General features: G+C 51.3%; 2 protein-coding genes across 5 annotated transcripts in view; one reads left to right on the plus strand and one right to left on the minus strand.

The window, feature by feature from the left end:
* Positions 1–3,315: 3,315 nt before the first annotated feature.
* Positions 3,316–17,530, plus strand: ATAD1 (ATPase family AAA domain containing 1). Of its 4 annotated transcripts, none has more exons than XM_021537081.3 (10): positions 3,316–3,477; positions 5,690–5,863; positions 7,062–7,160; positions 7,388–7,508; positions 9,345–9,545; positions 10,135–10,241; positions 11,938–12,027; positions 13,576–13,626; positions 15,099–15,235; positions 16,058–17,530. In XM_021537081.3, exons 2-10 carry the CDS (start codon positions 5,702–5,704, stop codon positions 16,176–16,178), a joined length of 1,089 nt encoding a protein of 362 aa, XP_021392756.1. In that variant the 5' UTR covers positions 3,316–3,477; positions 5,690–5,701; the 3' UTR covers positions 16,179–17,530. The 4 variants fall into 4 exon arrangements, with proteins under 4 accessions (XP_021392756.1, XP_085440097.1, XP_021392757.1 ...); XM_085583971.1 differs by having other exon boundaries at positions 15,099–15,205; positions 16,058–17,491; XM_021537082.3 differs by having other exon boundaries at positions 5,695–5,863; positions 16,058–17,491.
* Positions 17,531–19,014: 1,484 nt separating this feature from the next.
* The window catches only part of PAPSS2 (3'-phosphoadenosine 5'-phosphosulfate synthase 2), a 29,282-nt gene continuing 23,555 nt past the window's right edge, over positions 19,015–24,741 (minus strand). Inside the window, exons 9-12 of the mRNA XM_021537080.3 lie at positions 23,748–23,883; positions 22,345–22,613; positions 21,661–21,890; positions 19,015–20,968 (exon numbers count right to left, since the gene is read on the minus strand). Coding sequence (XP_021392755.2) covers positions 20,827–20,968; positions 21,661–21,890; positions 22,345–22,613; positions 23,748–23,883 — 777 coding nt within the window. The 3' untranslated portion in view covers positions 19,015–20,826. The remainder of the gene's footprint in view (positions 20,969–21,660; positions 21,891–22,344; positions 22,614–23,747; positions 23,884–24,741) is intronic.

The raw sequence follows: 24,741 nt of genomic DNA on the forward strand, positions 1-24,741 counted from the left end.
GGCGCCCATCATGGCCGCGGCTTCCGAGAGGGACGGCGGGCGGCGCCGCCACGCCCACGCGACGCATCCGCCAACACACAAAGTAGTCCCTCCCACCCCGCCGCCGGAGAAGCGGACACGCGGCGGAGCGGGGGCACCGGGGGAGCGGATCGCGGTGCGGGCGCCGTCCGTACCCCTCTGCCCGCCGGCTCCCCTCGCCGCACGGAGTGGGCGGGGGAGGGGGGAGCGGCGAGCGGAAGGATACGGGCGGTAAGGTGAGGCGGCGCGGTGCTGCGTTGGGTCACGTGGGCGCTGGCGGCGGCGCCTCCCCCGCGGGCGGAAGTGGCCGTGAGGGGCCGTGAGGGGCCGTGAGGGGCCGAGCCCCCCGAGCCGGGACTGCCGCCCCTCGCCTCCCCGCCCTCCTCGGCCGGGCTGGCCGGGAAGAAGGCAGGGGGAAGAACGGGCTCGGTGCGGCCCCGCGGGGAAAAGGAACGGGGGGGTGCTCAGCCCGGCGTCTTGAAGGGGCTTGTCGTCCTCCCCTTACGCAGCCCGGGGGAAGCGGCGGTGAGCGAGCGCCTGTCGCCCCCTGCAGCCACCGGGCACGGAGGGAAGGGGGCTTTGGGCCACCTGCTGCCCTCGGAATGGCAGAGTCATTGAGGCTGGAAAATCCCTGCCAGCCCGTGGAGTCCCAGCTGTGCCCAGTGCCCACCTTGTCCCCAGCCCAGAGCACTGAGTGCCACCTCCAGGGATGGGCACCCCAAAGCTCCCTGGGCAGCCCCTGCCAAGGCCTGAGCACCCTTTCCATGGGGAAATTCCTCCTGATATCCTCGGGGTAGCCTAGCTCGGGGACAGGGGCATGCCAGTCCCCCCAGGTCAGGCTGGCTGGCCCAGCAGCCCGTGGTATTTCCATGGAGCTTTCTGTCCATTCTCCTTCCCACAGTGATCACAGTTATCCTGGCAGGGAGAAAACCCTGTCTACAAATGTCTAAAGCAGTCTTTATAACTGTCTAAAAACATTAGGGGAGAAACCCCATTGTACAAGGCTCTTTGCACTCTAAGCTGAGAACTGTAACTGTAAATTTTGGGAATTTAATGTTTTGCAGGAAAATGACCTTTAAGGACTCAAAATAAAGTGGAACATCAGGTGGAGGGATTTCCCAGGCTGCTGCAGCCTCCAGCCTTTGCAAATACTCTTATATAATTCCTTTCAGCAACGTATCAAGTTGCATCTTGAGATGTTTTACCACCACTATTCCCAGAACCTCCTCCTGGTTTTCAGGCCAAATATATTTGGGGCTGGTCTGCATCCACTTATCCTCGTGCCAAGCCTGGCCTCCAGGAGCACTTTGTGGGCACAGAGATCCCTGTCAGCCCCCTGGATTTCTACATTCCTCCTTCCCTCCAGCTGCAAACCCCAAACTGAGAGAGTGGAAGTGTCCAGGGCCAGACTGGAGCAAGGTGGGATGGAGTGGAAGGTGGCACAGGGTGGAATGAGCTGGGTGGAGGTTCCCAGCCACCCCAGCTTGTTCTGTGTCTGAGTTTTAACTTGTGTTCCCACCTCCTGGCTCTGTTTTCAGGTGGGAAGTGTTCCAACATGCCAAGGGCTTGGGGACAGAGCTGCCACCAACACTTTTCCCCCATACTTCCCAGTGCATTCCTTTTCCAGAGAGCCCATTGCACTGGAGCTATGCATGGAAAACCCACGTGAACTCAGGGAAGGAAATCAGTCACGACCCTGGGCACAATCCCTCAATATCTGGGTAAACTGGAGCCCAATCCAATCCACACCTCCTGCATCCCCACCACCCTGAAAAACTGCACTTCCCCACGTCTTGGAGATGTATTTTTCCATGGGATTTCTTTCAGGGGTTGCCACCACAACCGTAAGTTTCGAGCTGCTTTTCCTCCTGTGTGTGTGTTTGCGTTTCTCCTTAATTGCACCAAAACAGATGTCACTTTTTTCCCAGGAGTGGGAAGAAAACCAGAAGGGTCCTAAATATTTTCCTCCAGGAATGAATGAGCACAATGGTCCACACGAACTGAAAAACAAAAACCCCCAGAAGATTATAATCTTTTTTTACCATCAAAGCCTGCAGGAGCAGCGTGAAAGGGAAGGACTTGCCTGATCAAATCGAAATAATTTCTTCCGTGAAGAAATTCCTGCTGATGTTCCACCTGAACCTCCCCTGGCACAGCCTGAGGCCATTTCCCCTTGTCCTGTCTTTGGAAAACCTTGGCTGGAGAGAAGGGCTGAGGAGAAACTGCCAAAACTCCGGGTTAATTACGGCTCTTAGATCTCGTCATTTCCACCTTTTTCCTGGATGTTCTTTCACTATGTGTATGTTGGGAATACGTGAGACACGTTTTATATCGGTTATGTACACATGTGTATGTATAAAATATATAACTATATGAAATATGCCTATATATGCATATATGTGTTGCTTTATATTTATAATTTTATATTTCTCTTCACACGATGTATACGTTATGAACACAAATGTTACGTGTTAGCGGTGTGAAAAACGCCAATCACTTGGTTCTTAAAATTTTAAAAGTTTAATAATAATACTAAAATGGTTATAAAAATAGTAATACAATTAGAGTAATAAAATCGAGAGTCAGGACAATTACAAGACAATAAAAAGCAAAGAATTACGGAGGTCCGGATGTTCTTGGATACTAAGGAAAAGCATCCCTTGTGAACAAAGGAATAACCTTTAAAGCAATAGCCTGTTGCATATTCATATATCTCATAATTGATGCATAAATTCCTTGCAAATTAAGAACTTTTCTAGTTTTTGTCAACTTATTCCCCTTAGTCCTGGTGGTTCCATAAAGACAGAGAGAAGGTGGAAGAATGTCTTTTTCAATAAGGAGGCTGTAACTCTTTATGGGTCTCTTTCGCTGACATCTCTGTGTGAAGAGTTTCTTGATTATCTCATCCGCCTGCTTGAGATTGCAACAAATCCTTTATCGCAGTTTCTATTTTTACATAGTGTTGCAACCTAAAACTACATTTAACACACTACTTAAGAGAATTAAAACAGCAAAACTGTCTAACATTACACATATAATATTGTATAATTTGCGAAAAGCCAATCATAAAACATGCATTTTTCACAGTGGGGATGGAGCGGAGCTCCCGCTGTTCCAGCCGGGAGAGCCGTGCCCGGGGGTGCCGGTGGAGCCGCTCGGTGCTGATCCCGGCCCTTCCCGGCCCTTCCCGGTCGATCCCGGCCCTTCCCGGTCGATCCCGGCCGATCCCGGCCCCGCATCCGGTGGGCGGAACCTTCGCGCGGGCCGCCGCCGGCCGGAACCTTTGGGCGGGGCGGCGAGCGCCGCCCGGACGGAGGAAGCGCCGGACGCGCCGCCGCCGCTGCCGGGCCCTGGGCGCCGCCGCCGGCGTTCGCTCCGCTTCTCCCGCCGCTCTTCCTCCTCCTCTCCGTCCTCCTCCTGCGGCTCGCCCCGCCCCGCGTCCCGGAGAGCCGCCGCACGGTGAGTGACCCGGCGGCACGGCGGCGGAGCGGCCCCGCCGCGCCGCACCAGCCGGGCGGCGGGAAGGTCACGGGCGGCGCGGCCCGGCCCGGCCCGGGGCAGCCGTGACGGGGCCGCCCGGCACCGGGGGGAATCCCCGCGCTGCAGGGGCTCCCGGGGCAGGCCAGGCTTTCCCGGCAGTGCCTCGGTTTGCCCTCGGGGCGGAACGGAAAGCAGCGCCGCTGCCGCTTTTGGTTTCCCTTCTGCGCCTGAACGGGGAGAGCGGAGCCGCTGCGGGCCCGGCGTGAGGAGTCCTCGCCTCAGGGAAAGCAAACGCTGAGTTCCTGCGGGTTTGAGCGTTTGGGTGTCGTCAGGAGTTCAGCTTCTCTCGTGTTCAAGCTTTTCCTTTCGGTTGGCGCTCAGGGCACGGGTTGCATAAGGAGCAGGTTCCTGCACGGGGATTTTGGGGAGGTTTTCTCCTTGCCCAGTGACTGCGGAGCCCTTTTATTTTCATAAATTTGGACTGACGAGGACACGTCAGTCCCCCAGCTCCAGAGCACTTCCTCAGACCCTTTAGCAGGGATCCAGGGAGAATTTGGCTGTGGGTGCTGCAGGGCCCCCTGGGGAGGGGGATCCAGGGAGAATTTGGCTGTGGGGGCTGCAGGGTTGCCCTGGCTGCCAGCTTGGTCTGGAGGGTGGCCAGGGAGTGGCAGGAGCTGCCAAAGGAATTGCTGCTGGTTTTGTCCTTGTAGAAGGAAAATGGGGCAGTGCCCAAAGAGTGATTTGGGGGTTCTCAAGCAGGTCCCCCCCAGCAGCTGAGGAAGAAGTGGACCCTGATTTTACAACTCTTGTCCCAGTGTTTCAGCAAAGTTCTTTCCTCTGTGCCTTTTGTTCCCAAGGCTGAGGGTGCTGTGCTCTCTGGGCTTGGCTCATGCAGCAGTCAGGCTTTTCCCTGGATAGCTGTGTGCCACATCCAGCATTTTCAGGTTTCCAGGGATATTAATAACTCCCCATCTATCCTGCCAGGTGCAGGCTCCAGCTCTTAACCTCGTTTTAATCAAACGTGAGTCGCTGATTGCTCCTTAATGTGGCAGCCAGTGCCTTTCCTGTCAGCTTCCTCTCAGGGAAACACCTCTCTGCTTAAACCATGGAGTTCCCTGGCTCCAGGATTCAGCAGTCAGGGTCAGCAGCACCCCAAAATGTCAGTCTCAGTGGGAATGTCAACTTTGTGCCCTCTGTGAGCACAGAATTCCAGGCTGGTTTGGGTTGGGAGGGACCTGAAAGCCAATCATTGCCATCCCTGCCTGGACAGGGACACCTTCCACTCTCCCAGCTTGCACCAGTCTGGCCTTGGGCACTTCCAGGTGTGAAAAATGCATATTTTATGATTGGCTTTTTGCAAATGTTACAATGAACGTTCTGTGTGTAATGTTAGAAAGTTATGCTCTATTAATTCTCTTAAGTATTGTGTTAAATGTAGTTTTAGGTTCCAACATAATGTTAAAATAGAGACTATGTATGTGGAGGGAGGTGTATTTTTTTTTTTGAATGAGATACTCGATTTGAGGAACACCTAAATCTTCCAAAGAAAAGGAATTTATGGTTTTCTTATCAGAATAAACTAATTTCTTCAGGCCTTGCTCAGACTCGAAGACACCTTGGGGATTAAAGGAAACAGCTGACATACAACATACAGAGTTTCTTGTTTTAAATAGAATGTATGCATAACCATGAAGGATACATGAATATGCAACAGGCTGTTGCTTTAAAGATTATTCCTTTATTCACAAGGGATGCTTTTCCTGACTTAGTGTCCGAGAGCATCCAGACGTCTGTAATTCTTTGCTTTTTATTGTCTTGTAATTGCCCTAACTTTCAATTTCATTACTCTAATTGTATTACTATTTTTATAACCATTTTATTATTATTAAACTTTGAAAAGTTTTAAAAACTATGTGATTGGCGTTTTTCACACAGGGATCCAGGGGCAGCCCCAGCTGCTCTGGGCACCCTGTGCCAGGGCCTGCCCACCCTCCCAGGGAACAATTCCTAATTCCCAATATCCCATCCATCCCTGCCCTCCGGCACTGGGAATCCCTTCCCTGCGCGCTGTCTTTCATTCACTTTCCCCAACTGCAAAACATTTTTATCGAGCAACATCCCACCACGAGGCAGGTGTTGTTTCCAGCTCTGATTGCCTTCCCTCCCCTCCCTGTGTTCCCTTTCCCCTCAGGGCAGGAGGAGGATGGTGCACGCCGAGGCGTTCTCGCGGCCCCTGAGCCGCAACGAGGTGGTGGGGCTGATCTTCCGCCTCACCATCTTCGGGGCCGTGACCTACTTCACCATCAAATGGATGGTGGATGCCATCGACCCCACCAGGAAGCAGAAGGTGGAAGCTCAGAAGCAGGTAGGATTGCGCTCCGCGCCGTTTCCTTGGGATCCTGAGGAATGTGCTGGTGGGAAGCTGAAGTTTTTTAGTCAGGGTTTAGGCTCTTGGTCTGTTGTTTTATAAGAAATTGCAGTCTAGAACGAATGACAGGTTTATAAGAAATTACAGTTTCTGGCTTGATGTGGTGGCAAAGCTGTTGGTCTGGAGGCTGCTGTTGGCTCTGATTTTCAGCAAGTCTGTGGGCCTGGTGCCTTCTCTGCTTCTGACAACTTTGTTGAGCAGCAGTGACCTTAAATCATCAAGCTCTTGGTTGCTTTTGGAAACCTTGAGCAGAGATAATTCCTAGCTTAAAAGAGAACTTGAAAACTCTGTATTTCTGGCAACTTAGTGGCAGAGACCTTCACCAGCAGTCAAAATGCCTTGGAAAGAGGAGGGGAAAAATGAAAAGTCTCGTTCCTTACCTTGAACTGGAACAACTTGTGCTCTGCAAAAGCTTTAGGGGCCCTTCAGAAGCAAAAGTTATAGGTTTGCTTTGGAAATGTGGCAGCTTTCTTTTGGTTTGGTTTGTGACTGGCAGGAACTTCACAGGTTTTGAGCAACCTAAGCCTGTGTTGGGTGGTTTTCCTTCTGTAATGGGCTTTTTAGTTGAAAACCAGCTTTCCCTGTGGGTTCAGTGGCAGCTGTTACCTAAGAGGCTGCACTGTCCCAAAACCTTGTTAGACTTACTGCAAGTTTGAGTAGAAAGAGAAACTGAATTGTGCAAGTGTGTTGGCACAATGAGTTTTCCTTGTAAGTTAGGGAAAACCCACTGAACACACATGAGAAAGTGACTGGCTTCTGGGAATTTAAAAATACATTGATTTCCCCTTGATTCATGTGAAGATACATGAATCCCTCCAAGTGCTGTGGAGGCTTGTGGGGCACACTCTGTTTTAAGGTTTGTTATGGTTGTTTCTTAGGTCACAGCAGAGGAGTTGTGGGTTAGGCATGTGAGGGTCTGAGAATTTGTTTGATGGGAACTGAGACATCTGACTTGGTTTCACTCAGGTGACAACAAAGTCATTAGGAAACAGCAGAACCTTCTGCTTAAAACAAGATTTCACCTCTTAGGGAGAAGCTTTTCAAACCACAACCAGCAGTTCTTTAAAAAAGCTGATTTCTGAGAGAAGCATTCCATTTCTTTCCTTTGATTTGCTTGGTGTTTGGTTTTCCCCAGGCTGAAAAGCTGATGAAGCAGATAGGAGTGAAGAATGTCAAGCTGACTGAGTATGAGATGAGCATTGCTGCCCACCTGGTGGACCCACTCAGCATGCATGTGAGCAACTTCCCTGCTCCTCAGGCCTCCAAAATTCCCCTTGCTCCCTGGGTTACATTCTTTGCACCTCTGTGGAAATACTCCTGTGATCTAAAACTGCATCACTGAGAGCAGAGGGTTTTCATCCCTTCTCTCTTTTAATTTCAAGGCACTTCTTTGAAGCTGGTGGGTGCTTTTCCTTGGCAGGATCAATGCTGATCATTCCCAACACTGTTTTTCCCTTGCAGGTCACCTGGAGTGATATTGCGGGCTTAGATGATGTCATCACAGATTTGAAAGACACTGTCATTTTGCCCATCAAGAAGAAATATTTGTTTGAGAATTCCAGGCTCTTACAGCCCCCAAAAGGTAGGAAGGGAATGTGATGGATTTACACCTTGCTTTTTGAAATATAAAAAGTGCAGTTTTTCAGAAAGGGAAGAGGAAGTGGGTTGTTAGGTCAAAGTGCAAAAATTAGAACCAATGCCAGGGAAAACCCTCAGATTTTCCCTCTTCCCCTGCTTTGGTGAAGAAGTTTCATCTTCATAATGAAGCAGTTGCTGGATTTTGGTTATGATGCTCCTTTTTTGTGCACTGATCACAGAATCATGAAATGATTTGGCTTGGGAGGAACCTTAAAGCTCATCCAGTGCCATGGGCAGGGACACCTTCCACTGTCCCAGGCTGCTCCAGGTTGCAGTGTCCAGCCTGGCCTTGGGCACTGCCAGGGATCCAGGGGCAGCCACAGCTGCTCTGGGCACTCTGTGGATGGGATATTGGGAAGAAATTGTCCCCAGGGCCTGCCCACCCTCCCAGGGAACAATTCCTTCCCAATATCCCATCCAAACCTCCTCTCTGTCAGCAGGAAGCCATTCCCCTGGTCCTGTCACTCCAGGCCATTATAACCCATGTATCCTGCATTTTTAACTGCCTAAATTGTCATTTTCATTGTATTTACACCCCGTGTTGTCCTTTGGCAGAGTTGAGCTCTAATTCTGCTCTACAGCTTTGACACTCCTAGAGATTGCAATCATTCAGCAAGACAGACATCCCATTTTTCCTCTGGAGATCCCTTGATTCTCTCAGCAGTTGGGTTACACAATGTTAAGGCAGGTGGCAGATTCCTTTTCCACAGTAAAATAGAAGTTGGACTCTGCTGAAATTCTTGCAGCCATATTTGTTGTATGTTACTGAAGAAAAAGAGAGGAAAAAAGCAGAATTTAAACCAAAAATATTGGACAAAACACCCAAGTTTACAGCTTTGTTCCATGGAATATTGATTTCTGGAGCTCTTAATTGCTGCCTGGATCTGTGAGCACCTCAGTCCTGTGTCCCAAGGGATGGAAAATGAAGCACTTTGGTAGCTGGTTTAGTTTTTCCAGGCTGCTTTTTGTAAGTCACAAACTGAAGCTGTCTGGAAAATTACATGAATGTCATGATCTAATAAGCTGAAGGAAAAAATGATTTTTTTTATTTATCTTTTCGAAGCAGACTTTCCAGCTCAGGCTGCTCCCCGGTTTAATGAGTGGCTTGTGCTGGGTGTTAATAGGAAGTCACTGCTCCAGAGTAATGATGTTTGTGGGCATCACTCACATAAACAGAGAAAAAAACCTTAATAATTCCCTGTGGTTTGGGTTCTTTTGACTGAATGTTGCTCTTGAAATTGTTTTCTTTATAGCTGTGTTTAGAAAAACACTCCTGTGAATTCTTGCACTGTGACAAGTTTAAAAATAATACAAGATGTCATGTTTAATTGTGGGTAATTTGTTTAAACTGTCTGTGGGTCTGTTGTGTGATGGATTTTTCCTTTCCTCACTCCCCTGTGCTAAAGTTTATTAGCAGCACTGGAAGGAGCTGTAAACAAAGCCTGTCAGGGCAGAAATAAGGGTTAATTTTGTGTACCCTTTATAGACCTGGGAATGGAATAAAGTGGAATCATGGAGTGGTTTGGGTTGGAAGGGACCTTAAAGATGATGTTCCACCCCCACAATAAACCAGTCATCTTTCAAATGCCTCCTCTCAGCTTCACCCTTCCTGTCTTTGGCTGTTCTGAGCTGTAATTTAATAGGGATTATCTTAAAACCTCTGATTGATGGAACAGTGTTTCCTTGGTTTGGTTTCTTACCTTTTAAGACCTGGATTAAATTCAAGCCTGGACACCCCCGGGCCTGTCCTAGCAAAGCATTAACACTGTGAATTTTCCAGGAGTCCTTCTCTATGGCCCCCCTGGATGTGGGAAAACCCTGATTGCCAAAGCGACGGCCAAGGAAGCGGGATGTAGGTTCATCAACCTCCAGCCCTCCACGCTGACAGATAAATGGTATGGAGAATCCCAAAAACTGGCTGCTGCTGTCTTCTCCCTGGCCATAAAGCTCCAGCCATCCATCATTTTTATTGATGAAATAGGTAAAAATCTCTTTTTTTTTATCAGTAGCCATAGCAGAGTGACATTGAACTGTGGGCTCAGTGATGTATGGATCTGCTGTCATCTTTTCCTTCAAAAGAGTGAAGGCTCAGTAAGAGAAATAGAATGGTAAAGGAATGGTGGCACATTAGGAAAAAAATAGGTTTTATTTCCTTGTGGTAGTGGAGGAATTCACAAGTAAAACAAGTTCCTACTTATTTTTGGTTCATGAGGAAACCCAGCAACAAATACACTTCAGTGCTTCTGCTGTCAGGGTACAACTGGGAAGTAATATGGTTCTAGGAGAGCTCTGGAATAGTGGTTTCATAGGGCTGAAGAATAGGAGGGGAGGCTGCTTTGCATGAATTCAGGAAGGTGGAAATCTGGAGCACAAGATGTGGGGCAATCTCCTGTGATGGGTGTGTGGTGTCCTTTGAAAGGGGGGCTTAGGAATGAGGGAGAATCCACTTTCACCCTTAGCAGCACTTGTTTGCTGACAGAGGTGATTAAAGAGGTGAGGTAAGAGAGCAGCCCAGGTGTGCATTGCTGTGAGGAATTGATTGGCAGTGACACTTCCCTGCTCTGGCACAGATTCCTTCCTGCGGAACCGATCCAGCACCGACCACGAGGCCACAGCCATGATGAAAGCCCAGTTCATGAGCCTGTGGGATGGGCTGGACACTGACTACAGCTGCCAGGTGAGTCCTCAGGCTGCTGGGAGGATCCCTCAGCTGGGATATTGGCCCTAGAGCTGCTTGAGAGCAGGGATTGCCAGAGGGTTCTTTACCTGTCACTTCATGGGAGCGAGGGGAGCTGTAGCCACAGGCCACTGTTCTTCCTGAGGAGATTGGCTTTGTGCTTAGTTTGGTTTTAATCAAGAAGTGGCGTTTCCAGATGAGATGGGATGGGTTTTAAGGCCCCTCCCATCCCAAACCATTCTGGGATTCTAAATAACTTGAACGTAGCAGAAAGCCAGCATGCCATGGTTCTGAACTGTCACCTGGAATGATCTTCTTAAAGCCCTTAAACAGGATGTTTGTTCTCTAAGTTGAAAATTTTCAGCCGTTTTAATGTGTATTTTTCCATAAATGGCTTTTCCTTCTCTCCCAAGCATGTCCTAAAGATGTTTTTCAGCTGATTTTTCCCCCAGATGAGTAAAAAATGATGTATGTGTACTGAGGAGGGTTACAGCTTCTTATTAGTAAAAAGCCAGTGGTATGAACCCTTCACTGGAAACTGATATCATCTCCCAAGCACAGTGTATTACCTTTTTACCCAAAACACTGACAATTCATTGAAGCAAGTGAAATTATTCATTCCCTGCAGCGAGACAATTTGGGGTCTCTCAAGCTCAGCAGTATTTGCCTTTTGTAAGAAAAAAAAAAGAATCCCAAATGCTTGGAGGAAACTGTAAGGAAGTGTTGAGGTGGATGTGTTGATTCCACCTGGAAACCACACTCAGCTGTGGGCTAACCTGCTGAGGATGGATCTGGGGTGTGGCAGGTGAAGAATGTGCCTTTTGGCTGACAATAATGCCCAGAGAAGTGTGGCTCATGCCCGAGCCAGCAGCCCCAGTGCCTCTAGGTGGCAGGGTGACACTGCCGGGCCACCAGCCCTGCTGGCCCTCCTTCCTGCAGCTGCTGGGCCTGGCCCAAAGGCAGGAGCAGGGCAGGAAAGCCCCTGGAGCCCAGATTAATCATCCTGCAATTTGTCACTCTCCTGCCTGGCTGTTTACCATGTACACAGCTTAGAGTAAAAAATGGGAAAACAAGGCTGCTGTGAATGGGGAGTAAATTTGTTCTGGGGTTAAGAGCTGCAGCGCTCCAGGGAGGTAAACACTGTCCTGGTGTTGGGCTTGGCTTGGACACCTTTAACCCACTGCTGACCTGTAGGTCCTGGAATGGTTTTTCGAATGTTTAAAAGAATAAAGACACCATTTGGGTACCAGGTGAACTCATTGCCATGGTGGTCTCCTGGAAGGTGTCCCTGTTCATGGAGGGTTTACCACAAGATGACAAATTAAGGTCTTCTCCAACCCAAAACCTTCTGTGATTCTTTTTTCAGCAAGCAGAAAACCACCACATTTTTAAACACTTTCCCAAAACATCTCCTTTTGAATTCCACCAGGAACTAGAAGTGACATCACAAGCAGAAGTTTTTAGTTCCTCATTGGGGTTTGAAATTTCAAGTTGGACTCATGGAAATCTCCCCCCAGGTGGAATTTGTGGCACCAGGGCTGCCCTTGCTGAGATCACTGCCAGGAAACCTTCATGTAACTTCTTTGAAGGTCCATGCTGTTGATGAAGTGGGGGAGATCCCTGGCTGGTGCTGCCATTCCCAGGCTGTGGATGTTTCCCAGCTCTGGTTTCAGTGGTGTCTCTTGGTGTCACACAGGTGATTGTGATGGGAGCCACCAACAGGCCCCAGGACCTGGACTCTGCCATCATGAGGAGGATGCCCACCCGCTTCCACATCAACCAGCCTGTAAGTCCTGCCTGCCCTGCCCACCAGCCAGCAAATCCACACCTCTGGGGCTTTTCCTCCAGGAAATGCTGCCTTCTGCTCAGCTGGGCTTAGGGTTTTTTGAAGCACATCCATAACTGGGCTTTTTAAGGTGAACTTTTGATCTCTTGGGTCTTTTATCTGAAACAAACAACACCATGAGCTTCCCACCCCTGCTCTTGTATGGGAATGGAGCTGTTTGTGTTCTGCACACTGGGAAGGGCTGATTTGTAACTGTGTTCTGCTCAGGCCTCTCCACAGCAGACAGTTTGGAAAACCTGGTTTGTTCTGCCTGTGATGGGCTTGCAATGAGGTGGTCTTTCAGGACCCAAACTATTCCATGATACTATGATTTATGCCCCAGTCATTAAGTTCTTTATCAATTAAGCAGCTGTCACGAGGTTGTCCTTAATCCAAAGGTTGCTCTTGCCAGCCTTTTCCAGGTATTTCAGTCACCTTAGAATGCCTGCTGATGTGACCAGACATTTTTGTGTCAGTGTTATCAGGAGTTCAGTCGTGGTTGAGTTCCCTTCTGGCTACAGAAATCATTATCCCTTTTTGCTGAAACCCAGAGACCAAACTGGAGGAGTACAATTCTTATTGTGCAAGAGAGGAGTTGTGTTCCCACGCCTGTGTTGTTGGAACTCACTTTCACTCCATGGGAGTGGATCCCTTTGGGAACAGCATTTATAGCCTGGGAACTGCTGTGCTTCCATGCCTGTTCCACACACCTCCCTCATCTCCTGCTGTTCTCCAGCATCTCCTGAGTTAGCAGGGGCAAGGATGTGGATTTGAGTACTTTGTGTGTCATTCTTTATAGCCCCATCTTTAGAAGGATGAATTATATTCATTCCTGGGATCTTATAGGGATTGGCTCCCTCTCCCAGGATCAGGGTTACCACAGGAGGTGTCATTTAGGGAGCAGATTTTCCTTAACCCACTAGAGCCCTGCCATGATCTTACTGCTTCTCTCTTGCTTTGTGGTCAGCCCAGACTGGCCCTGACTCTTACTGAAGGTGGAATAATTGATGTGCTGTGGATTGGGAACAGGCACAGGATTGGGGCAGGAGGGAAAGCTTTTCAGATTTTATAACTGAGTTTGAGATGAAAAGGCCCCAAATTGCTCATCAAGAATTACCTTCAAAGCAGAGGGAAATGGCAGAAGTGGGTTTTGGGACAGAGTAGCAACTGCTCAGCTGCCAGATTATCTGTGGGGGAATTTTTCCCTTTTTAATGATGGAAGTGAGGTTTGGCAGGCACAAAACCCAGTCTTTGTTGCCTGTGTTTGACCTTCCTAGGAAGGATCTGCTCAGGCCTCAGCTGATTCATCAGTAACCTCCTCACACAGAGTTGTGTGATTTATCTGGTTTAGAATTTCCCAAGCATCCCCTGTGGAACTGAATTTGCCATCAGAGAGGTTTCCTCAGTGTCTCACATGTCCTGGGCGAGGGAACTGAAGGGACTGAAAACCCTGGGATGTCACAAGTGTTTATTTTTGTCCCCTGGTAACTTCAGTCTCTTCTGTTTCAGGCTCTGAAGCAGAGAGAGGCAATCTTGAAGCTGATTTTGAAGAATGAAAATGTGAGTAGCCTCCTGTTAGTGGCTCATGGCTGCATTACTGCCACCAGTGCAGCTCTGGCCTTGCAGGTGTGGTTTGTAATTGCCTGCCTTGCAGTGGGGCTGAGATGATCTGCAAGGGCATTTCTGCTGAGAACTTGGGAACCTTTTGTGAGTCTAGGTGTGGCCTTACATTAAAGCCCTGCAGTAGGCTCCTTTGTGAGCAGGAGCCTTGGCTTGTGTGGTGAATCACCCCCTCTGAGCAGAATGACTCCATTTCTCTGTCTCCATTTGCTTGTTCTGTTACAAGAGAAAAGATTTCTCTCTCTGAAAAAGGTGAACGTGAATCATGTTTAGATCAGGGAAAGAAATTTCAAGGAAAGCAAGATGTTGACTCTCTAACTCTTTCTTAAGTCAAGCAAGGAGGAATGATTTTTTTTAAAAGTGCTGCTTTTGATCCATAATTCAGATTTCCTTCAGAGGAGAGGAGAGGGGAAGGATGAGGTGTGAGCACACCTGGAAGTGTCTGTGGCAGAATAGGCAATCCCTGTCCTCAGAGCTTCCTCCCAAATTTAGTCAGCAGCACTAATTGCCTTTGAGTTAATGCTGCAAAGTGTCTGTAGGCTGAGCTCCACCCTAACAAATATTTTTGTTAGTAAAACCAACTTAAATTTTTTGATTTTTTTTGAAAAATGGCAGCTCACCAGCATCTGGCAGAGAACCACATAAATTAGTTTCTCAGGGAGATAAGAACCCAGCCTGTATCAGTTATCCCACAGGAGGAGGAATTGGATCTCTCGAGCCCAGACTTCATAGGGCAAGGGGAGTCCTGTCCTCCCTTTTCCTTGCCTGACTTAAACTATAATTTTAAACCTCTTGATAGAAATCATCCCAGAATTTCAGGCTTTTATTAGACTGCCTTGGATTTAACTTCTAGAAAAGAAAATACTGATGCACATGGTGGGAAAGAAATCAGAAATTCCATAAAAAGATGTAATAAACCTGAGGTCTTGACTGGCAAGAGTTCAGCCTGACCCAGTGCACTGAGTTAGACACATAATTTTCCCTCTAAATCCCCCAGTTTGGGACTGTGTAAAGCAGGATCAGGTGTGCAGACAGCAGAGTTCTGAGAAAACTCATGTGGGCACCTGGGAAAAGGAGTCACTATTCCTGGGATCCAGTTTTTGCAGGCAGGAGCGTGCTTAGTACAGGATATAGCAATGTTTAGGGGTCCCAAGGATATATCAACAAGGATATGCCAAGGTTAGTACAGGATGGGTGGGGTTTGGGTGGGGTTTTGGTGGGATTTTGAACCAATGGCAGAGTTGGATTAGCTGAAACATTTAACCATAACGGTGTGGAGGCACTTGGAAGTTCAAAGAGTAGGGGAATCATTGACCTCCCCAAAATGTCAAATGAAGATGATCTCGGAGACGACTGCTGTAGAGCAGAGCTGGCTCTGGAGTGCCCGTGGGCTGAGCTGGAGTTCCCCACAGGTGGACAGCCACGTGGACCTGCTGCAGGTGGCCAAGGAGACGGACGGCTTCTCGGGCAGCGACCTGAAGGAGATGTGCCGGGACGCGGCGCTGCTCTGCGTGCGGGAGTACGTCAACAGCGCCTGCCAGGAGGACGTGTACGTGGGTGCTGCACCTCACCTCGCTGCTGCTGCTGGAGCTGGGCTCGCCTGCAGGCTCACACACAGCAGCACTGGCCTCTTTGCCTGCCCACTTGCCACTATACACCCCCCCAGCTCTCTTACTGCTGCTGCTTTTGGCTCTGGAAATGAGCTCAGCGCCTTGGCTGTTCCAAGGTGCCCAAGCTGGAGGTGGCCTGAGCAACCAAATCCTGCTGCTGCAGTGGTTATGCCAGGCTTCAGTGCTGCTGGGACATCCCTCTGGTGTTTGCCATGCCTGCAGCAATCCTGGGTGCATTGAGGGGCTGGAGTGTGGCCAGGGCAGGGAAGGGAGCTGGGAAGGGGCTGGAGCCCCAGGAGCGGCTGAGGGAGCTGGGAAGGGGCTCAGCCTGGAGCAAAGGAGGCTCAGGGGGGACCTTGTGGCTCTGCACAGCTCCTGCCAGGAGGGGACAGCCAGGGGGGGTCGGGCTCTGCTGCCAGGGAACAGGGACAGGACAAGGGGAAACGGCCTCAAGCTGGGCCAGGGGAGGCTCAGCTGGGACAGCAGCAGGAATTTCTCCATGGAAAGGCTGCTCAGGCCTTGGCAGGGCTGCCCAGGGAGCTTTGGGGTGCCCATCCCTGGAGGTGTCCCAGGAAGGGCTGGAGGTGGCACTCAGTGCTCTGGGCACTGGGCACAGCTGGGGCTCCATGGGCTGGCAGGGATTTGCCAGCCTCAGTGGTTCTGTGATTCCAGCTGGACCCGTGTCAGAGCTGCTGTTTGCAGGGATGGCTGCTGTCACACAGCCCCTGGAGCCTCACCTGGCTGTTCTCTCTCTCCCCCAGCCACGATGAAGATGAGATCCGGCCCGTGCAGCAGCAGGATCTCCACAGGGCCATCGAGAAGATGAGGAAATCCAAGGATGTCTCGATGCAGAACCTGGCCATGGAGATCGTGTTTGATTAAGACAAGAGAGTGTGTTTGCAGTTCCTGATGTGATTTAGTTTGACTTCTGTAATCAGTTAGCGAAACCAGTGTTGGGGGTGGGAGCAGGGGTGGCAAAGGGAGTTCTGTTCCTGGAATCCTTTTTATACAACAACAACCTCTTAAGTTATTGCAATTCCAACTGGAAGTGGAAGCACAGATCATGAGTGGAACAATTCAGCCCAGACCAAGAGCAAGTGCCTGCCTGTTGTCCCCAGGGGTCCCTGGGAGCCTTCCAGCAGGAGTGGGTGGTCCCAGGGCCAGGGGCAGGACCTGGCACGGGCTGTGTGTGTACAGATGGGTGTGTGAGTGCAGGACCTGTACATAGCCACACTTTTTTTTATATATAGACATAATCTGTAGATAACTTGAGTATGGAAAATCTTTTCTACTTCCTGAAGCAAACCAAATCTGAAGCTGTATAGGGGAAAGATTCCTCGATACTCAGTTCACTTCTACCTTTTAGCAGCAAATACCAGGATAGAAACTGCTCCTAGAACAAAGCAACATTTGAAATGCTACTGATTTTTCTTCACATGACCACTTGAAATCTGGTGCCATTTAGTCAAGATAGTAAACTACTCTGTAAGAATGTTTGAATACTTTTAATTTTTTATGAATTCTGCTTTTGAAGGCTTTTAAAATGAAGGCTGCTTTTATTTTTGGTTCTCCCTTGCTGCGAGCAGTTAGAGTAGAATCCCACTTGCTCTTTCCTAAAGCCCCACGTCCTCTGAGCTCTCGGAAGCCTGAGCTTCCTGAGCTCCTGTGCACTGTCCCAAGGACTTGCTTCTCCCTCCGTCTCTGCAAGCCCCAAAGTGTCACAGCCCTGAGGCACAGAGGGGACACTTGTGTGATGTTTGACTGTCCCAAGCTCAGATCTGTGAATTTGAAGAGGAGGAAATGGGTTTGGGGCTTATTGATGTGGTTTAGCAGCGTGCTGTCCTTGCTGGTACCAGTTCTGGTGAATTCCTGTAACGTTCTGTTGCGATTAAGGCCAAGGGTTACAAATGTGAGTGGCAAAAATGTTTGGGTTTTTTTGTTTTGGATTTTTTTTTTTTGTGAAGTTATTGTCAGAGATAGTCAAGAACTTAAGGTTTTTTCATATAATGCTATGAACTGTGCACTAATTGACCCCAAATCTGTAAAGGGAATTACTTGTTCAAAGCCCAGGGTTGGGATGCTGTGTCACAGCTGTGCTGCCTGTGAGGGGAGGGAAACATTGGAGAATGATGTAAAACAAAATGCACTGGAAAGGAAAATAAAGTGAAATAAGGAGGGCTGGAGCCCTGCCATGACACGGTGTCAGGGGCTGGTGGCAGTGTCCCTCAAGCTCAGCCTGCTGCCTGCTGTCCTGCCCTCTGGAATGCTGCCTTGGTGATGCTGCAGGGCTGAGTTTGTCCCAATTTAATCTGAAAAACAAATGGGAGGGGGAGGATAAAAATAATTGAATAATTGCTAATAATTGCTTAGACTTCTTCCCTGTATCAAAGCAATGGGAGATGCACAGTGGTCTAACATAGGGGTGCAGGAATTCAGTCACAGCAGAACTGCTGGGATATGGAAATGGGAAAAGTCTGGGATCTGGGATATCAATCCCATAATTCACTTTAGTGCTGGGGCTGGGTGAGCCTGGGGTTCAGGAATGAGCTCAGGGCAGGCACCAGGATGAGCAGAGGGATGGAGCAGCTCTGCTGGGAGGAAAGGCTGCACAGCTGGGATTGTTCACCTGGAGAGGAGAAGCTCTGGGGTGACAAAACTGTGGCCTGAAAGAGCTACAAGAGACATGGAGAGAGACTCTGTACAAGGGATGGAGGGACAGGACACAGGGAATGGCTTCCCAGTGCCAGGGGGCAGGGCTGGATGGGATATTTGGAAGGAATTGTTCCTTGTGAGGGTGGGTAGGCCCTGGCACAGGGTGCCCAGAGCAGCTGGGGCTGCCCCTGGATCCCTGGCAGTGCCCAAGGCCAGGCTGGACAGGGCTGGGAGCAGCCTGGGATGGTGGAAGGTGTCCCTGACATGGCAAGGGTGGCTCTGGATGGGCTTTGAGGTCCCTTCCAACCCAAACCAGTCTGGGATTCCATGAGTAACCTTAAACCTGCCATTAGTGCTACTTCCCAGATTCCCTGGGAAGGATGGAATGGCTCCTGTGCCCGGGAAGTTCTCTGTGGTCAGGCCCTGCTCTCACCCTGCTCAGGGATGCTTACACCTGAGAAATGCCAGCCTGGGAAGCTCCTCCTGCACCTCCTGCCTTTTTCAGGCTGTGTCCCCCGTAAAACCCCAGCGCAGGCAGGTTTTAATTGGCTTTAATTGAGTGTGAAGTGTGCCTCAGGGGTTAATGTCACCCGAGGAGCAGGACAAACCCGGGGACAGCCCCTGGTCGCTGTCTGAGCCCCATCTCCTGCTGGTGTCTCCCAAAGCCCGGCTCTGGGCACGGAGCTGCCTTTCCCTGCTGCCCAAAACTCATCAGGGGCTGGCTGAAGAGGCACAAGGAGTTATTTCTGATTGCTCCTGGGGGCAGTTGCTGCAGCTGGAGTGCAATTCCCACTTCTCCAGGAACCCTTCCATACTTAGCCACTCTTGCTGCTGCTCTGGGAGTCCTTGTCCAAGGCTGAGGAAGCAGCGTGGTTTGGGATGTGGCTGCTTTAATTCCATGGCTCCAGAGGCTCGGTCCAAGCCTCAGCACCTGATCCTGCCCCTCTGAAGGGGGGAAGAGCCTGACCCTCTCCCACGGCTCCAGGGACACCTCAAGCACAGCATTGCCAAGGCTGAGCGAGCCCCCAGCAAAGTCCCACCCAAAAAAACACCAAGTGAGAGCTACTTACACATATAAATATTTATTTGTACTAAAAGTGAGTGTTTCATAGAGTATCGAGTTCAGAATATATTAAATCATGAGATGCATCAGCTGAGGTACAAATTCCAGTCTCATGTCTTTAATAAATAGACTATAAACCCCCCAGTCCATGTGTTTTAATCAGAGGTAATTAGGACACAATGCTGGTTTAAAATGATAATACAACATCTGTGCTTTGTTGTGACTACCTGGATTTACTGGGGGGGCAGGTTCCAACACTGGATTATTTTACGATGAGCAGCAACAGTGCTGTTTCACTCCTAAAAAACCCTAATTGGAATATCACTTTTGGCTAGCTGCCAGAGGGCCTGGCTGGATGAGGCTGCAGCATTTGCCTTGGTGGTAAAACACAGCTTTACTCCAAATACTTTTTAAAAAAGACTTCAAAAGGCCCTTTTGCAAGGATATTCTCCAGTCACACAGGAAGGCTTGGGCACCGTGCCCTGGCCACAGCAGAGCAGCTCACGGTACCAAGCAGGAGCTGGTTTGGCTGAGCGTGGATCCATCTGGAATTCCAACTGGAGCACAAGAGGAGAGGAACTGAGTGACTGCCGATCCTTGGGAACATCCCGGTGGGTCCTGGGCTCCCGGCAGGGAAGCCACACTGTCTGTCCCTCGTGTGTCACTGCTCTGGCACCTCGGAGGCTCCTCAGGAAAGCCTCAGGCACGGCAAGGTGGGAATGGGAAGGCGATGCTGCCCGCGGTGACTTTGGCAGCCGGGAGCAGCTCCGGGCTCTGGCTCAGCAGCAGCAGCAGCCACAGGGCTGGGCAGCCCAAGGGCTTCCCTGCCATCCCCCGGCTGTCCCCAGGGCTTCCCTGCCATCCCCCGGCTGTCCCCAGGGCTTCCCTGCCATCCCCCGGCTGTCCCCAGGGCTTCCCTGCCATCCCCCGGCTGTCCCCAGGGCTTCCCTGCCATCCCCCGGCTGTCCCCAGGGTTTCCCTGCCATCCCCGGGCTGTCTCTCAGCTGCTTCTCCAGACCCACCTCGCACTGCTTTTGCTTGGATTTGCCTTTGGGGTGGGAGGACTGCGGGTAGAGAAAGGGGATCCCATCCTGCCACGTGGTGGAAACTTCCTTTCCACACCTTTCCACACAGTGACAGCATCCCTGACTTTTCCTTGCTGTCCAGAGTTTTCTCAGGGATCTCAGGGTTTTGGTGCCTCCCAGGACAGGTTCCCCAGCCAGGCTGCAATGCAGGGATCACCATGGCACAACCTCACAGGCAGCTGAACTTGGAGCAGCAGGAATGCTCAGCCTGGGATTTGTTTGACCCAAGAGATCAAGCAGGAGGAAGGAAGGAAACAGTGAGGAGTTGGCTCAGCCACAAGGAACTGGAGGTGGTTACAGCTGATCTTAAAAAGTCCTTTTTATAAAAGGGGCATTAAAAAGATTCTGCTGTTAATTAGCAAAAACTGTCTAAGGCACAAGGTGGAAAGGCACTTCTTCATTTCTGCTCCAGGCAGGGCACAGGCAGGATTGATCCCAGTCCCCTCTGCACTGGGAGCTGCTGGGGGGCCCTGGCGGCACCGTGGCCATCCCAGTGGCACCTCCTGGCACCACTGGGAACAAAGGCCCCACTCCCATCCCTTCCAGCTCCATGGGACACTCCCAGCAGCTTTAGGGGGAGAAGGATCAGGCTCAAAGTATTTCTGATTGGTAAAACACACTCTGACCCGAGTAGGAAAATCCCAGGGTCATGCCAAGGAGATCTGTGTCACAGGGAATCAATTGATCATTGCTCACTCTTAATACAGGTATTTCTAGGGAGGAGGAGGAGTTAATTCGTTTTTTCCAGTGACTGGTAGTAGGTGGTGAGGACTTTCCAGGCTTTGGGGGCCATGAAGCCGTCCGGGGGGTTCTCCCCTTCCCGAGCAAGCTTCCTCATGCGTGTTCCTGAGATGAAGTCAAAATCATCGTGCCTGTGTGAAACAGAGACAGGTGACATCAGCACAGCTGGCCCGAGTCACCCCCCCAGGGCGCCTCATCCCAGAGGAGCTGCAGTGTCCATAACACTTCCCAGCTCAGGGAGGCTGCCTTCCTACAGCCTCTCAGCACCCAGCCTGTGCTGCTTTTCCTCCCTGGTGGCATCTTTAGTTGCATGACACCTGGGAACAGCTTTTGGAGGAACACACAGGTGACTTTCCCAGGTTCTGCCCCCATTCCTCTCCTAGGGAGGAACATGGCTTTTCCCCGTCTCCTGGAACGCTGCGAGCCCGAGGTGCCTGTTACAGTGTGCTTGGATATGCCTTTCCCCCATTCCCTGGGACCCTGTGACTCTGATCACAGAACCCTGGACTCTCCTTCATGCCCTGACAGGGTTGTCAGAGAGCCAAGGAGCCCTCCCTGTCCAAAGCCTGGATAAACCCCTGACATTTCCTGTTCATTCTCTTTTGCCCCGCTCTCCCTTTGGACATCACAGAATAAAGAGAGCTGCACCATCATATATTGGGGTAAGAGCCTCTTTTGGAAATCTTTGCCATCTCCTGATATTCCTCCCCTCAAAGCCTCAAATCTCTGGGCTAGCCTGCTAATTCAGGGGGCTGAGAGGGGAGAAACATCAGGCGCCCACAAACCGCACGTCGTGAAAAGCGCGACGTGGCTGCTGCGTTACCTTTTGGGGTCGTAGAAATCCATGGCTCTTTTGAGCTTGTTGTAGGCAGCCACCCGGAAGGGGAGGATCTCCACGGAGGTGAGGCCGGGGGCCATGCTCAGCACCTTCCCACCGTGCGTGGCCTCGTACAGGTCCTGCTTGGTGTCGGGGTGCGGCATCCCCGCCGGGTCGCGCCCCACGATGTAGAAGTTGGCCCCCGCCACCATCCGGGCCCGGCAGTGCCACTGCACCTGCAGGGAGGGACACGGGGACTGGGCTGGGGACAGGGAGGCCCCGGGGATCCTCGGGCAGCGTGTGGCAGCTGAGCTGGTTCCGATCTGGCGGCAGTTTGATTTTGCGGCGTGCCAAAGCGGCGCACACGGGAGGGGAGGTTCAGCATCTGCCCCTTCCATCCCACTGGTTTAGGGAGAGAAGGGAAACCCCTGGGGGCAAACAAATGAGCGCCCCTGCCCACCAGAAAAAGGTGAAGCCTGTGTATCCCTTCTCCCCAGCCCTCCACAGCCCAGGAGAGGAAGGGAGCTGATGGAGCAGAACTCTGTGTGGGATGCTGCAGCAGCAAGCGCAGGTAAACCATGCAGGGATCCAAAGTGAGGACATGGTTCCATCCCCCTTCCTGGGGTTTTCCAGGCAGGCTGCCAGCACAACCCCCACGGACAGGCTGCCTGCCCTGCCCTGCTGCGTTACCTCCGTGGGGCCAGCGTAGAGCATGGGAGAGGGGAAGATGGCCACGATGGTGGACTTGGGGTCCAGGACTTGCTCCTCCAGCACGGCCGCGTGCTGCTTCATGCGCCACTCCAGAGGGACGTCGTCGTCCTTGGTCCAGCCGCCCAGGGGGTGCAGCAGCAGCACGGGGTTCTTGTAGCCCCTCTCCAGGAGCTGGCGCCGCGTGTCCTGCATCAGCAGCGCGTGCCCGTTGTGCACCGGGTTGCGCAGCTGGAAGGCGAAGACGGCGTCTGGAAGGGAAAGGTCGGGGGGTCACAGGGCTCAATCCCACACTCTGAGCTTCCACAGAGCCCTGACAGACCTGTGTGTGCCCTGACAGACCTGTGTGTGCCCTGTCTGAGCCCTGACAGACCTGTGTGTGCCCTGACAGACCTGTGTGTACCCTGTCTGAGCCATGACAGACCTGTGTGTGCCCCTCAGCCCTGACAGACCTGTGTGTGCCCCCTCAGCCCTGACAGACCTGTGTGTCCTGTCTGAGCCCTGACAGACCTGTGTGTACCCTGACAGACCTGTGTGTGCCCCTCAGCCCTGACAGACCTGTGTGTGCCCTGTCTGAGCCCTGACAGACCTGTGTGTACCCTGACAGACCTGTGTGTGCCCCTCAGCCCTGACAGACCTGTGTGTCCTGTCTCCACACAAGCAAAGCCCTGAACGCCTCAGCTGAGTGTTTCACACACACACATCACCCTGCCAAGGTTATTTTCACTGCAGTCCCTTGCTTTGGGGCTGATTTCAGCCCTGTCAGCTCTCCTGCAATGTTTGTGCATGGCACTGGACACCTGCACTGATGGCTTAAGTGATCTGTCACCTCCCCAAGCTCAGTGGCACCTGCAGGAGGGCCAGTGCTCTTTCTCCAGAGTGAGGGTGGGTGTCTGACCCTTGCTATCCCCAGTGGACGGGGCTTGGAGCAACCTGGGAATGTGGAAGGTGTCCCTACCCATGGCAGGGGGTGGATGAGATGAGCTTTAAGGTCCCTCCAACCCAAACCATGCTGGGATTCCATGGGACAGAGAGCTGGGAGAAGACACCTGAGCTGTGCCCCAGGTGTGAAGGCCAAGAATGCCAGTGCAGAGAGGATCTGACCTGCCAGGGGGATGCGAGCAGGATGCTCAGCACTTCCCAGCCCTCAGAGCAGCACACTGAGGACACAGCCCATCACAAGCACTGCCCTAACCAAGCAGCCCTGTGCCACTTTTTGTGCCGTGCCCTGAGTCCCCCTGACTGCCCACCCTCCCGAACAGCCCTGTTTTGGGAGCATCCAGAAGCCACCTGGAAGTGCTGTGAGCTTGAGAGGAGTCATGGATCACACCAAGGCCCAGTGGGGCAGGAAGAGCCCTGTCACTGGTGTAAGCCAGGGCACTCACCAGCATTCATTTCCCTGAACTTCTGCTTGAGAGCCAGCGGGGTCAGGCGGTACTGGTCCAGCCCATCGTTCCATTTGATCTTCTCCAGGACCTGCAGGTCTCCACCAACCAGCCAGTCTCCACTCTCCATCACCATCTGGGAATGACACACACCTTCAGTGCAAAGGGGATGGCACACTTTTCCTTCTCCCTCTCCCAGTCTCATTTGAAAGGTGTGAGGCTCAACCCCGTTGGAGAAGGACCTTCCCTTGTCTCAGGTGGAAAACATCATCACAGTGACCACATGAAGGAATGTCTTGGGCAGCAAAACCTCATCAAGTGGGGCAGCAGCCACCCAGTCCCCACCCAGCTGGGTGCTGCACTCCCCTGTGGCAGCCAGCAGTCCATAGGAAGGCACAAAACCTTCCTCCACCTCCCTCTCTGCTTTCCTCCTGGGAATACACAGGAGGAATGAGCCTCCTGCAAGGCACACACCTGCTGCTGATTAATTAAACCAGGCATTTTCAGGGAGGGGAAAGAACTACCACAGCCTTTTAAAGCAGAAACTCAAGTCACTGTGTGGAACTCAGAGCTCTCCTTTTCTGAGAGATGATGCTCCTTGTACTGCCACACACTGAGTGGGAAGAGAGAAGCTGCAAAAACACACCAACCCTGCTGGCTGCCTGTAGGGAAAAGCAAAAAAATTCACTCCTGCCAGCTTGGGATGGGCTGGTGACCAAAAAAATCAGTCCTGCCTACTTGGGATAGACAGGTTCCCAGCAAACAGCTGGGCTGGAAATGCAGACAGGAAACCCATCACCCTCAAAACCTTGGAAAAATTCACTTCTCCATCCCCTGGCCATGTTTCACCCCCGAGGCTGTGCTTCCCGTGGCAGGGAGGGGCTGGACCTAACACTGTCTATTTGAGCCAGGTCTTACAAGCTCTCAGAGACAAGTATTACACCCTTGATAGCTCAGCTACCTCAGGTGGCATAAAAGTATGAGGATGGCTCCT

The sequence above is a fragment of the Lonchura striata genome, chromosome 6 (assembly GCF_050655825.1).
Source record: "Lonchura striata isolate lonStrDom1 chromosome 6, ASM5065582v1, whole genome shotgun sequence".
In the NCBI taxonomy this organism is placed as follows: domain Eukaryota; kingdom Metazoa; phylum Chordata; class Aves; order Passeriformes; family Estrildidae; genus Lonchura; species Lonchura striata.